Source organism: Passer domesticus, chromosome 1, assembly GCF_036417665.1.
Source record: "Passer domesticus isolate bPasDom1 chromosome 1, bPasDom1.hap1, whole genome shotgun sequence".
In the NCBI taxonomy this organism is placed as follows: domain Eukaryota; kingdom Metazoa; phylum Chordata; class Aves; order Passeriformes; family Passeridae; genus Passer; species Passer domesticus.
The window spans coordinates 89,920,023-89,934,260 of record NC_087474.1 but is presented as its reverse complement, the minus strand read 5'-3'; the positions used below and the strand labels follow the sequence as shown (position 1 = coordinate 89,934,260).

General features: G+C 36.6%; 1 protein-coding gene across 4 annotated transcripts in view; it reads right to left on the bottom strand.

Moving 5' to 3' along the window:
- Nucleotides 1–14,238, bottom strand: part of SEMA5A (semaphorin 5A) — a 315,396-nt gene that overhangs the window by 185,328 nt on the left and 115,830 nt on the right. For all 4 annotated transcript variants that reach the window (XM_064428870.1, XM_064428877.1, XM_064428886.1 and 1 more), the window contains 2 exons: nucleotides 13,545–13,644; nucleotides 2,354–2,399 (listed from right to left, as the gene is read on the bottom strand). In XM_064428870.1, the coding sequence (XP_064284940.1) occupies nucleotides 2,354–2,399; nucleotides 13,545–13,644 (146 nt within the window). The remainder of the gene's footprint in view (nucleotides 1–2,353; nucleotides 2,400–13,544; nucleotides 13,645–14,238) is intronic.

Here is a 14,238-nt window from a genome sequence, read left to right as displayed (position 1 = left end):
ATGAAGCCTATTGTCTTCGCAGTGGCAGTGTGTGCACAACTCATATATTCCAACAGACAGTTAAGCACGACAGATGAGGAAATGAACTTAGACAAAAATAACTGAAGTGTGTCAATGGTCAAAATTTAGTTTGGGGCATTCCCTTTGTTTTCCAGAGAGAAAAGTCCAATATGAAAGATTCAAATGATGAACCAGTTAATTAAAAAAAAAGAGAAAAAACCCAAAGTGTCAGTGTTAAGGAAATGAAATTATAAAAGTCTAATTGAAAACTATGGAAAAGAAAACTATGGAAAAGTAGGATGCAAATTGTTACAATTGGCTTCCATGTTGGAAGTATTTGCTGTCCAAGAGAAAAAGTCAGTAATTTTTCTCCTGATTCCCACACACAATAGCAAAGCTAGAGCTTGAGCAATTTTCTAAGATAATTAAAAAAGAGGTATACAGATTGTCTTGTTTCTAGGCTTTTTTGTCTTGTTATTGAGCTATGCTGAACGCCTCTCACACTTCACTGTGTGCCTTTTTTCCCAGATGTGAAAACATGGCTTATTAGCTTGTGAAACATCTGCATGTTTTTACAAAAGCTGGCTCATTAAAAAAAAAAACAAAAAAAAACCAAACAAACAAAAAAAAAAAAAAACACCAAAAACAAATCAAAGCAAGCAAGTAAAAGCAACATAAGTAAAAGAATTAAATGAGTTTTGGGTGTTTTTACATTATTACTATGACAAAAACTGAATGAAGAAAAAGAATTGTTTAAAGAAAATTTCTTTTGTCCACACATGAAATGTCGAAGTGCTCAGTCCCTTGCCAAACAAACGCTAACTAGCACATAAAGTACCAATGAGTTAAATCACAACAAGCTTTATTTTTACCCTGAAATTACATCATTCTGTTCCACTAGGACTTCATACAACTTTCGCTTTGGTTCCCACTTTTGTTCCTGTCTCTTTTAACCATAATACCAGATTACAAGAGAAGACCTGAATGTGTTGTTTAGCAAGTTTGGAAATCCTAAATAATTCACCCTACAAATTAAAACAAAGGCTTCAGTCACCTCACAGCTGATTTGGAGCTGCCAAAACTGGCATATTCAAGGAAACACGTCTTTTGGATAACGGCTGTCCTGAGACACTCTAACAGAACTGTAAGTGAAGTAAAGGGTAAAAAGAGGATGAGAAATCTGGGAAGGAAAAATATGAAGGATTTGTAACAGTAGGCTTGAAAAAAATCGAATACTAAGTGTAGGGATAGTAAAGATATGCTGGTGAAAGGAAAAAAAAAGAAGAACATTTTTTTTATTTAGAAACACAAATTCTCTAAAGATTTGTTGAAGAATGTTAGAAGATAATGAGGCAAACTTGTGGTGCTACAACATTTAAGGCAAAATAAGAAACATTACCAAAAATTAACTTGAGAAGACTGTTTATATTTAAAGGCGTAAGACTGAAACCCAATAACCTATTATAACATCAACACCATGACTTCTGTGCTCCATTTGTAATTTTTTTCTGATTGGAGTGAGAAGGGGTCTGGTTGAATCAGCACAATTATAAGCCTCTGTAATCTACAGATTTCTCCCTCATTAGTGAATTCAGCCTACATGTCCTAACAAAGGAAAGTCACGAACTTCAATCTATTAATAAGCAGCATAAACTACAATGGCACCATCAGAGACCTCAAAGTGCCCAAAATGAATTTAGGACTTAAATTATTTGTCCTAATATTTGATATTGATATTGAATATGGCACAGAATAGGATATTGAATATGGCACAGAAGATGAAAGCAGACAGCCCACATTCTGTATATTAAAAGTGCTTGATGTGTCACAGCTTTAAACACTAGCAACAAAATTGAACGTTTACTAATATTGCAATTTTGATGAAATATAAGCTAACATCAGGTCTTGTTTCTAGTAGTCTAGGAAGGCAAATAAGATCCAAAAGCCTAATTAAAGCATACACAAGTTGTTTTGCAAATCACAAAGACAGCCTTACCTGAAAGAATTTTACTTTTCTGTACTCAGCTGTACAGTGTTATTTCATGAATTAATAGGGACAGTACTGAACCTAAAGGCAGTTAATTTTAAACTGTATTAATGAATACTATGAAAATCCACTCTAACAAAATCACAGCAGAGTAAGGCAAAATCAGATCTGTATGGCCTGGGACAAAGGCTAATCTGGAATTAAAAGGGATAATATGACTTACATAATAAGGGGCCAGAAAAAGGACAAAAACAGATGCATATTTATGTGTAGCTATGAAGCTTATGAATATCTTGATTATCTGCTTTAAAACATCTGGTTACCTTCATCTTGCAGAGGAATCAAGGAGACAGAAATAAAACATACCTGTATTAGAGAGAGATCCTCAAGCTTCAATCTGAAGAGGTAGTTTCTGGGGTTAAAAAATAGCAGATAATGAATTGTTACTTATGTTTCTGTGAAAAAAACCCAAATGTTACCACTGTTTAAATAAAAACACAATTAATTGCTATAAAGGCAGAAAAAAAAATTAGAAGCAACAGGTATTCAGGACTTAAAATTCTTTCAGAGGCTGTCTTAATATACAGCCCTTTGGGATAAGAACTAAGCTAATTTGTAAAACAGATTTTCAGTCTGAAGGTCTGGCTGAACATGAATGAAGTAGATGTTTATACTGCATGCATGTACATCTGATTCATTGCTCCAGTCTTCCTTTAGAATCAAGGAGAAGAAATACTCAGTGCTTTGGCAGATCCATGTCACCAGTGCTGGATGGCTCCATCAGAACACATGGACAGGCAGATTAAAGCTCTCCATTTCTCCCCACAAAGATGGGAACCTCATGCACTTAGCTCAGCCACATGTACGTAAAGTTTGAAGCACAGGATCCCAGTATGATGGCAAATCTGTACAAGGCCCTGAGTTTTCACAATTTTTGAGCAGTCTTGACCTATGTGGTCTAATTTTTCCAAAGACTAAGAATGTGTTCCCACAGAGAGCAGGAGCTACATGCAAAACAGCCAAACACAGATTTCAAAAGCCTGTGCATTTATTGCAAAAATATTTCTCACTCGGCCTTTTCTCTACAGTAGCATCACTGCACCTACAGACCTTGGGAGGGGTCCAGGCAAACCGCAAGCAAGAAATATTCCTCCTCTGATACTGTTTTCTTTCTTTCTTAGTTCTTATCACACCTCTTTTTCTTCTTTTCATTATTCATTTTTTATACTGCATCTTCACAGAAGTAATACCCCTCAGTCCTCTTGTTTCTGTTTACTAATTTAAAACAATTCTGGTTTTCCAATGCTACTACAGAGTGATGTTTTAGAGAGGAAAATAAAAAGGATTTTTTGAATAATAATATAAATTAATTCAATCTTAATTTATTAACAATCAATATGTAACACCAATTTATAAGATTTTTTTTAAAATTCACTTAAAGTAACAAAAACCCAGATGATAAGAGATTAGCAAATTTAAACTTGAACTTTAAATATTTGTAATATTTATTAATTACCTGCAATATTAATTCAATGTAATTTATAGGAATCTAATAAAAAATAAAATTAGGCCAAATTTTTTGAAATAATAATTCCAATTCTATCCAAAGATGCATGAGGTATTGTTGATGGGCACAGTTGGTCAGAACCTGTAGTTTACATCCCTATTATTTTTTTTTTAATGACAGCAGGGTAGGGGAGAAGGACAAAACTAAATTGTGTCTTACTCAGAAAGACAACCACCAAGGCCATTATGGCTAACTTTATTTATGGACTCTCAGAAACAGCTAGGAGTATTATTTATTGACTCTGGTACATATATGCTACTTAAATTGTGGTTGTACAGGAACCATGTCGCTAGTCTTTCCTAGGAGTATTGCTAAAGAGAATTACTCAAAATGCAGAAGGCAGGTTATTAAGAGCAAGAATTCATGCGAAAGTAAAATAAAGACAGAATATTTATTATTATACAGCTAAATCACCACAAAGCAATAGGTTTGGGTTTGCGTCATTAAGAGACCTGAAGTGGATAAGCAAAGAGAACAGTACTTTGCAGAACAATGTGTACACACAGAGCTTCACCAAGTTGCATGCAAGTGGACTTGAAAGACTTTCACTAAAATACCAGGAACTAATGAATTACAATCTTTTTAACACTTCTACACTCCCTCTGTAAGGACAAAAAAATACCTTCACTTTCACAGTATGTCTTGCCCAGAAGTATTCAGCAGGAAGCATAAATACTTGGTCTGCTCTTCATCTTGGTGCATTTAAACTTCCATCACCCATCACTGTACTACTTTCACTCTGATATCAAAGAAACTACCTTCACTGCTGGTACAAAACAACCTTTTTTTTCTTCCAATGAAACTGAACTGAATCCTCAGCAGGCATAAACTGCTCTCTTAACTCAGTGGTATCAGACTCACAAGAATGGCACATAAATGCCTCATCTCACTCTCGAAATAAATGCAGTCTATGTTGCAGAATATGTGAGCAGTCTGGTCTCACATGTTTAGTTTTTGGGATCATACTTCATACAGATTCCAATTGCTATGTGTACTTCATCTTCAGATATCTGTTGAAAATTTATGCCTGATGAGGCCTTTTTAGGACAGATTATCAAATTAATAATGTCTTTTATCCTCTTCCATTCAGCCTATTAAAAAGTAAGCTACTATCCCAGACTTAAAGATTATAAACAAATAAATGCACAAACACAGTGCCAGCCTGAAGAAAACAGACACTCAACATTTTTCTTGTCTTTTTTTCCTAGAAAATGAGATTTTTATCTATTCAGTACAGCACAACACTTCTGCACACTAATATATTCAGTGTGAAATTAGAAAAATTGACCCTATAAGTGTTAGGGAGAACTAAAACATCTACATTCATGTGAATGATCAAGAGGCAGAGCTAATAAGTGTACGTTTTTCAATTTCCTGTGGCTGCCAATAACCAATTAAAATATTTTTAGCTTTATAAAGCCAGCAGAAGGAAAATTGAACAAGAAAAGCAATGTGCAAATGACAGTAAAAACACCTTAGCAACATAAACTGGGCAAATGGACAGCACAGATTGACTGTGACTGCATAAATAATCCTGGGCTAAGTGTCAAACTAGCACTCAGAGAGCAATCAGAGCTACTCCTACCTAGATGTGCCCACTGCAGTAAAATTTGCAGGATTACATTTAGCTTTACAAATCTAACAGTTTAACATTTTAAAGCATGCATCGCTAGCATGTAAGAACTCGTTCAGAAAGCACATATACGAGAAAATATCTAAAATAAAATTAAAGAAATGAGCATGACAGTAAAAAAACACATAGGAAATATAGTCTAAAGAAAATGTCATTGCCAATTTCCACGACATGTGCAGAGACATTATGCTCCTCACGAGACAGGTAACAACATTTTTTCAAAGTGTTATTGAGATTATGCCCTGGACTGCCATTTTTCAACCATGGCTCAGATTTACTCCAGTGCATTTATGCTTTGAAGGCAACAAAGAATGAGAAAGAAAAAAGAAGTTACATTTCTGAAGCACAGATACTACCCCTTAGCACACAGACTGGTTTCTTTTCCAAGTATGGTGGAAATGAGCAAGGCAAATTTTGCAAACTGGAACTAAACTAATTTGACACTGGCGGTAATTGGCAAATTTGTTTCCATTTGGTGCTTAATGAATGAGGAAAGCAAATATGTTACATAAATCTGCAAACAGAAGGACACTTAATGAGAAGAAAACACAACTAACACTGAGATAAAGCAACATCCTTTACTCCTTTGGAGATCCAGCAGGCAGTAAGCATTTTGCTTTATATTCACAGCACTGAACAACTCTTCCAGCTCAGCAGTTATAATTAAAACCCATTAGTCAAGAGCCTGCTCAAACCCAAGGGTAAACACTTCCACTGGTATCAGTGGGAACTGAATGAAAAGCACAGAAAAAGCATGCTCCAGTCACCTCCTTCACAACAATATATTTCAATCTACTGCAGTGAATATGTTCAGTATGACTGAAAGTATAAAACTAATCTTCTGAATGTTCCTGAACAATCCAAGTAAATAAACAATTGAAAATGCATAAAGATTCAAAAGTATATCATGTTAGTAATGGTTGTTAAATCCAGCATTTTACCCTTTTCTTTGTGAAACTGCAAGTTATAAAAACTGAATGGGACAACAAAAAATACTTTTGCATTAGACACAGACATGAATTAAAAGAACATTAAGATGGCACACATAGTTCAGGGAGACATGGATTCAGGATTAGGCCTTTTAAAAAATGGCAAAATATAATAATATCACAGAAAATCTCCACAACCCATCCTAAGCCCCCACACAGATTTGCAGTTGAAAGCCTGAATAAAGAAATAGGGGTTTCAGCAAACTCAGACACTTCAGGTATGACCAGACAACCTGCCAAGTCTCATGGAAATAAACTAACAAAAGATTACTTCCTGTTCACTTCTTTCAAGAAACCAATTCACATGAAAAAAGAAAATTTTATTCAATTTACTGGAGAAAAAAAAAAAAAGTAAGACTGAAAATGTAAAGTATAAACTCCACTGGAATCAACTACTAAGCAAAATTTCACAATTCCACAACTGGGTTTGTAAAGCAATGTGTGAAAGGCAATGCTAGTTTTGCAGTGCGGTAAAGTCAGCAAGTGGAAAGAAAATTTTTAAAAAAACCAAAACTCTTAGGGGAAAAGGATATAATCAATGTAAATAAAATTATAATGTACAAAATTTATTTGGTTAAATCATGAGTCTATAGGAAAAATATCTCAAAAAGCCAAGGACGATACATTGAAAATAAAAGAAACCTAATACAAGTGTTCTAGTTGAACCATTTATGAAAATGGTCAAATTACAATAACAAAAAGCAGAATGGCCAAAAGTTATACATTATCTTCATTTTGCATTAAATGGAAGCCACAGCAAATGAGAATAATTAAATGAGAGGCTTACTGATAAATGCTAAAGATGTGAAAACAGCATATGCACAGAGATAAATATTTTTCTGACTAGTAGGTCTTGTTGATCCATCCTAAAAATCATGGAAAAAGTTATTTTTGTTGTTCTTATTTCTCTTTCAAAATATTTTCTAAAATTACCGGTTTTCTTGAGGAATAAAAACGAACCACATTTTATTAATATTCAAAGTGGCAGAAGGAAGACTCACGCAATAATAAGCTGACCACTGAAACAATGTCAAACAGAATAAGAAAATCACTGTGGGAGTCAATTATGACAGAATTCCAATAAAAATTGAATTAATCTACTCAAAGGTCCTGTGAAACCTGATTTCTTCCTCTGATGCTTTCTCCGCAGGATTAGCAAATCTTACTTTGAATCCCTGTGGTTCCTCATACAGTCTAAGCAATGCTGGAGATCCTAGAACACAGCACTCCTGCACAGATGTTCTACAACAGCCAGATGTCACTTCCACATATTTCTTGCCATGGGCTTCTCCAGGAAAAGCAGAAAAGTACCAGGTGCCCCTGCAGCTCTGGAGGTCACCCTCCTCCTGAAGTCATGCCATGTCATCTCAAGCTTCCATTAACATCTTTCTCTGCTGGCCTTGACTTCTCACACACAGCACTCAAGTTCCCCTCAGCTGGCAATGAACTCGCAACATTTGACATCTGTCTGCCTCCAATGCATACAGGTCAAGGATGTTTCTGAAGATTATGTTTTAGTCCAAGTGAGTTTGTGAGGTTGTTGAGCTATTTATTTAGTAAGCTGTTGTTGGATAAAACTTTATCCTGAAATATCAGCTCAACCAAAATGTTAATCCTGTATTTCATAACTGTGGCTAACCAAATCTTTAATACTTTTTTTATTGCTGCAACACATATGTAAAAGTATATGCCCCCAGTTTTATATTTTGGCAGATACTGTACATATACTGTACAGTATTCACTCACTTTAAGAGCCATGCAAATTCTATGTGGTCTTGTTACCATTTCATTGTTCAATATATTAATCTTCTGTTTCTTTTAAAAATTAATTTGAAATTAAATTTAGATGTTGCTGTTACATCTCATTCAAAAAAACCCACAACAATGGGTGTGTTTTTTTGAATGAGAAATTTTAGAAACCAGAAATTTTAGACAGTTGGAACTTTTTGTGGTCTCCTACTACAGTAATCAACTTGGTCACATAAAGGTTGCTTGAGTTGTTGGAGGTGGGCTGCAAGAAAGGTCAGTGGGAGAAGCTAAAGAGTCTAAAGCATCCAAAGTTGGGATTTTTTTAAAAATAAACTGCAATGGCAATGAAAAAAGTTCCATTTACCCCTAATGAAGGGGTCATTTCTCTTTTGGTCTTACTCTGAGTCAACTCCAGGGCTCCTGTGATGATGCTCCGTTAATTAGCTACTCTAATTAAAATGCCAAGACATTAAATCAGAACAAGAACAGGAAGGACTTTTGTGGAGTTAGTGAATTGCCTAATGTCACTCTGCAACTAGACTATTACTGGCATCAGTGCAAAGCAGGAGAAAACTGCAGAGTGGTACAAGGCATGAGCAGGAGATGTATGAAGCTTCAAAAAATATTCAGGAACTGTTAGCAAGGTAGGAAAGACAAGCAGTAGGGGGGAAAAGACCTCCCTCTTTTTGCAGCAGTAAGATGATAATTTCTCAGAAATTTATCATTAAACCATACATTAGATTAGATTGGGTTAGATTAGCTCAGTTCAGTCAGTGGGAGGACAGACACTGAGTACCCTGAGCCAAGTGTTAAAGAAGCAGCAATACCCAGATGGATGTTGACAGAATAGAGCACCAATTCCCTCTCACCAATTCTCTATGTATATGTAGCCCTCAGAGCACCTTATTAACAAGAAGCTCTCAGATTCTCCAGCTGGGAGCCGGCAACAGTAAGAAGCAAACCTGTATAGTTATTTATTCCTTTATTAGAGATCCTTAAGCCACTGTTAATGAATCCTTTAATTTGCCTTTCTGTTATTACGGCAAGTAGTGGTAATGGTTCAAATTAATGTTCCCAAACACACATCTAATTAAGGGAGAAGCCATACTGTTGCAGTCCTTCATCAGTGAGATAAGGAGTGACTAAGGCAATAAGCCACCTCAAAGCAAGATGTAATCCTAAAAACCAAGTCTAATTAACTTGAAGGAGAACATACAGGAGAAAGCCACCACTATTAGTACACTCTATGTAAAAAAATTTAAAATAAAAAGTAAGGTATGTCTAAATATATGTTAGCCAATTAAAAAGAAAATTGGATGGCTTTGAGACCTATTTCTGATATTAAGTATATCATTCAAAAGTATAGCTGAGCTAGCCCAACTTGAATTAAAAAAAAAAAGAGGAAAACTTCATTTTCCTTTTAAAAACAGGCATAATTCTTCTTACATGGTTTGAATAAAACCACTGCAGAAACAAAATAAAAAGTCACCAAAAAAAGAAGAAAAATAAAAAAATTGCCCTAAACTACTGGGTTTCCAACATGCTTTTTGTCAACTCTTGTTTAGCCAAAGTGGATGAAACACTTTTAGCAATTTTTGGTTTATCAAAACTAGAGCTGCTACATGTTATGTACATTGCCAGGAGATGAGAAGGAAAAAACGCAGTGCACAATTTGCCTGGGCAATTCACAGACTGTTGTATCCTTCCCCTAATCTGGTCTTCTCCCCCTCCAACTGACCTTCCAAAGAAACATGGCAAAGCACTTGCACGCAGCATAGAAGACAAGGGTGTTCTTGGAGAAATCCATGAGTCTTTAAGCCTACTGGTATTTCAAAATACAGCAATCACTACAATATTTTATTACATACTAAATCAGTCCACCAAGTAACACAAAGAAAAATATTTCATCTGAATATTTTATTGGAATTTAGCAGAATAAGATAAACAAGTAGTTTCTCATTTCCTTGAGCTTACTGGGGAGCTAATGCCCTGAGAGTAATCCTTCGCTGGTGCCACTTAATTATAAAAGTAAATTCTGCCCTGCCATATGGGTTGGCTTTTTTCTAAGAAAACAAATGAACTCCCAAGAAGGTTTCAGATTGCAATAGAACTCATTTATTTTTATCTGCCAGGTCACATACAATATTAAGAACAATGCCTGGGGCACATTTTAAAGATACAGTTTCATGGGAGCATGGATTGCATGATTAATGTGAAGGCACACATTAGCATTGGAGTGGTACCATTCACTGATTGCTGCTGATGGTGTAAGGAGGCTGAAACAAGACTACAAGACTGCAGCTTAATCAATTCAGTATCTATAGGAGAACTGGATGTTTTGCAGAACAAAAAAAAATAAAATTATCAACCAGTTATAACCTTCTCACAAGGGTTGGAAGACAACCTGCGGAAGCTGAGGGTGGGTGGTATTTCTGTTCTAACTTTGTTTGCCTCAGAAAAATGTGACAAAACTCATTGCTTCTTGACTAAATTACTCAAGGCCAACTTAAACTATCTGTTTTTCTGTCAACACTGCTGTTCCACTTATATTGCTACGTCCTTTTCTAGATGCACCTGCTCATGGATTTATGGGCAGGTGCTGTGCACACACTCAGGCCTTGTTATCTTGCACTGCATTTCCAACCCTCTTCTCATCTGCCTTTCCTTACATTCCCAACTAATTTCATTAAACCTTGTTCAAGCATATATAAAGAGAATAGTACACACTAGCACAATTTCAAATTTCCTAAGAAACTTGTGCAAAGAGATCAAAAGTTCTCTATCATTACGGGAGACACCTTTTGGGGTATCATCGGATCATATCTGTCTTTCCACATAGCTGCATGACATTGGCAACTCCCAAGAGGAATGCAGTCTGGATCCCAGTTGGGATCTTTGCTACCATTCTCAGTAAGACAAATCATATGAAAAAGAGTCACCTGCCATGAACATCAATAACGGAAAAGGGATTTAAAAATTTCCAATAGTATCAAGCTTTCACAATAGTATTTTGTTTGATTTCTAAGGCAGAGGAATTTGGTATCATTAAATCCATTAAAGTGGGAAAAGTCAATTATGAACAGAAGATGAGACAAAACACAGCTTCTGGCTGTGAAAAATCATTCCTCTAGTTTAGAATACCACCAAATTACTAAAGCAGAATCCTGAAGGTGCAAGGATGGAGTGGGCTGACCCTGGCTGAAGACCAGGTTCTCATCAACACTGCTCTATCACTCCTCTGGGATGGTGTGACTGGACAGTGCCCAGGCAGAAAGGGACCTGGAGGTGCTGGTAACAGCCAGCTGAACATGAGCCAGCAGTGTGCCCTGGTGACCAAGAAGGCCAAGGGAATCCTGGCCTGTATCAGGAATAGTGTGACCAGCAGGAGCAGGGAGGTCATCCTCTCGCTGTACTCGACACTGGTGAGGCCACACCTTGAATTCTGTATCCAGTTGTGGCCCCTTAGTTTGGGAAGGACATTGAGAGGCTGGAGCATGTCCAGAGAAGGCAACGAGGCTGGTGAGGGGCTTACAAACCCTGTGAGGAACAACTGAGGGAGCTGGGGGTGTTTGGCCTGGAGAAAAGGAGACTCAGAGGTGACCTTATCACTCTGTACAACTTCCTCATCAACCTTCTACAAAGGTGTCTGTAGTCAGGTGGGGGCTGGTCTCCTTCTCCAGGCAGCAACTGACAGAATGAGAGGACACAGTCTCAAGCTGCACCAAGGGAAATATAGGTTGGATATTAGGAAAAAAGTATTTTACAGGAAGGGTGATAAAGTACTGGAATTGTCTGCCTGGGGAGGTCATGGAGTCACCATCCCTGGATGTGTTTAATAAAAGACTGGAAGTTGCACTCGTTTACCATGGACTGGATGATCTTGAAGGTCTGCTCCAACCTTGTGATTCTGTAATTCACAGTGAATGGATTCAGTCTACCTGCAGAGGACACTACATGCAGAAGGTGCATAATCAGTAAGATTATCAGTGTGATCAACACTTGCAGTGTTGGAACTACAGCACCCTGACAAGTGGCTGCTAGTCTCTGAATCTAGGACCCCATGATGTACAATGACTCGTGGGGCACAATACCTAAAGAACTGAAAGGTGTACAGCAAAAAAGATGTACTGGTATCAATAATACATACAACTGAGAAATCTCCTAGCAAGTTTAGGTATTCTAAAGGAAGATCTCCATGGCCAAACACAACAACACCAGAATGGTTAAAATTTAGAATAGAAATGCAGAATAAGGAAAGGGAAAATCAATGCTTCTATGAACAAGTAACAGCCAACTATACTGAACTGCCTGAAACAAAATGGCTGTTATGATTGTAATATCCTTGAATACCTTTTCTTAAAAATTTCAGTCAGAACAAGAGATATAAAGCTCTGAAGCATCATTAACTTTCAGGAAAAATACATCTTTTGATATATGGGATCTTTAGCAAAAAACAGAATTAAAAATCATCCCAAGCTTATCCCATAGTGATTTTAAAAGCTTCATCAAAAGCACTGATTTAAATGAGCTTATTTTTTTGCTCAGATTTGGACTCCAGACATTTCCATGGGTCTGGGGCCCCGGGAGAGGCTCAGACAACTTATAATCACAGTCCTTACAGAGTAGCAGCAGTTACTTCAGTTACTTCACACCTTGTTTCATCGGTAGCTTACAGAATTGAAAAATCAACATCAAGGCCCAGAAGACCCAACTTCATGTGGGCCACAGATATATAAATATATATCCACACACACGCTTATTTCCACACTCAAAAAGTTTTCCCCTGTAGATTAGCAACTTCCACTGGTTCATGGAAAAAGTTTTCTTGTAGTGCCTTTTATGATTCTGCATTTTGAACCTCATTTTCACCTAAGAAGCAAACTGGGAAACAGAAATATATTCCAATGCTAAACCTAACAGATAAGTAAAGTGACCAGAATTTTGTAAATTCAAAAATAAAATATATTCAGAAGGTGGCTGTGAATAATAAGTTTAGATGGTTACATTTTTTTGGCAAACCAAGATGTTTTACTACACCTCACATGCTAAGAGGAAAAAAAAATAGTGTTCAAGGACTGTCACTGCTTCAATGCTGACATCTAAGACAGAGTCACTGTTGATCACAGCTTGCAAACAGCGACTATCTCCAACTGTGCAAACAGCGACTATCACCAACTTCACCACTAATTCTGCAGTCCTTAACAGATCACTCCTGGCATTGTAGTGAATAATTATTCAAAACATCCCAACACAAAAAGCCACATTGTGTAGCCAAATTTGGGATCATCCTAAGCTTCATGCAATGGCAACTTTTGTCACATTGCCATACAGCACCTGTTTGTTCTAGCATATGCACACAAAGATTGTGTACTCCAGGCCAGTCCTCTTAAAAATTGGAATAGTGTAAGCTATTATAAACCTTGATGCCAGGCACGTAACTCATCTTGCAACTCCAGTCAGGGATTAGAGAAATAAACACACATAACACTCAGTTTAGTGGGTCTGGAAGGCAGGGGTCACACAAGAGCACACTGATATTGGAATTTGGCTAAATATTGCTTATCAATAAAAACCAAAATCCAGCCTGGTGCAACACAAAAAAGAAAACAAATTTCTCACCTTGCTCCAGCAATAAGCTCTTTTTGTCCTGGGTCAAATGTTAACTGTGAGAAGTCCACAGCGTCTTCTGCTTTGAACACGTGTAGCCAAGGGGCAATTTCTAAAAACAATCGAGAAATACAACTTTTACCATAAATGTTATAGGTGTAGTACATCAGGTAGCCACCATTAAATCTGGAGATATTTCCTGTGGGTCTGCAAGTTTTCTCCTTATGGTCCTCTAAGGAAACATAGAAGAAACACCACTATACCATTTAATTTATAATACAGACCTGTAAAATATATAGGGCAGCCACCTGATACACACTGGAATCAAGTATCCATATTTTGTTCTGAATCGTTTTTCCTCCTTGGATAAAGCAGAAAACACCACAGTACAACTGCAATTCACTGGGACATACTCAAGCAAAGTTTATTTAAATTTCCATGCATCAAAAACAGCTGAGGACTAGAGGTTTTGTTTGGTGTTTTTATTTTTTTAAATTAGCTATTTAGTTATTTATTTTCTTTACAAAAGGATCTGATTAAGTGAAAAGCAATGAAGAAAACAAGCAAGTTTGACTTTTCATCACTTCAAACAATAAAAAGGTTGAGAAATGAGAGATAAAAAGGAAAAATGTTTGAAATTCATTGAGTTTTTTTTTTACTTTCCTTTCTCAGACCAATTTAGTGCTACATTAAGCAGGGTAGACAA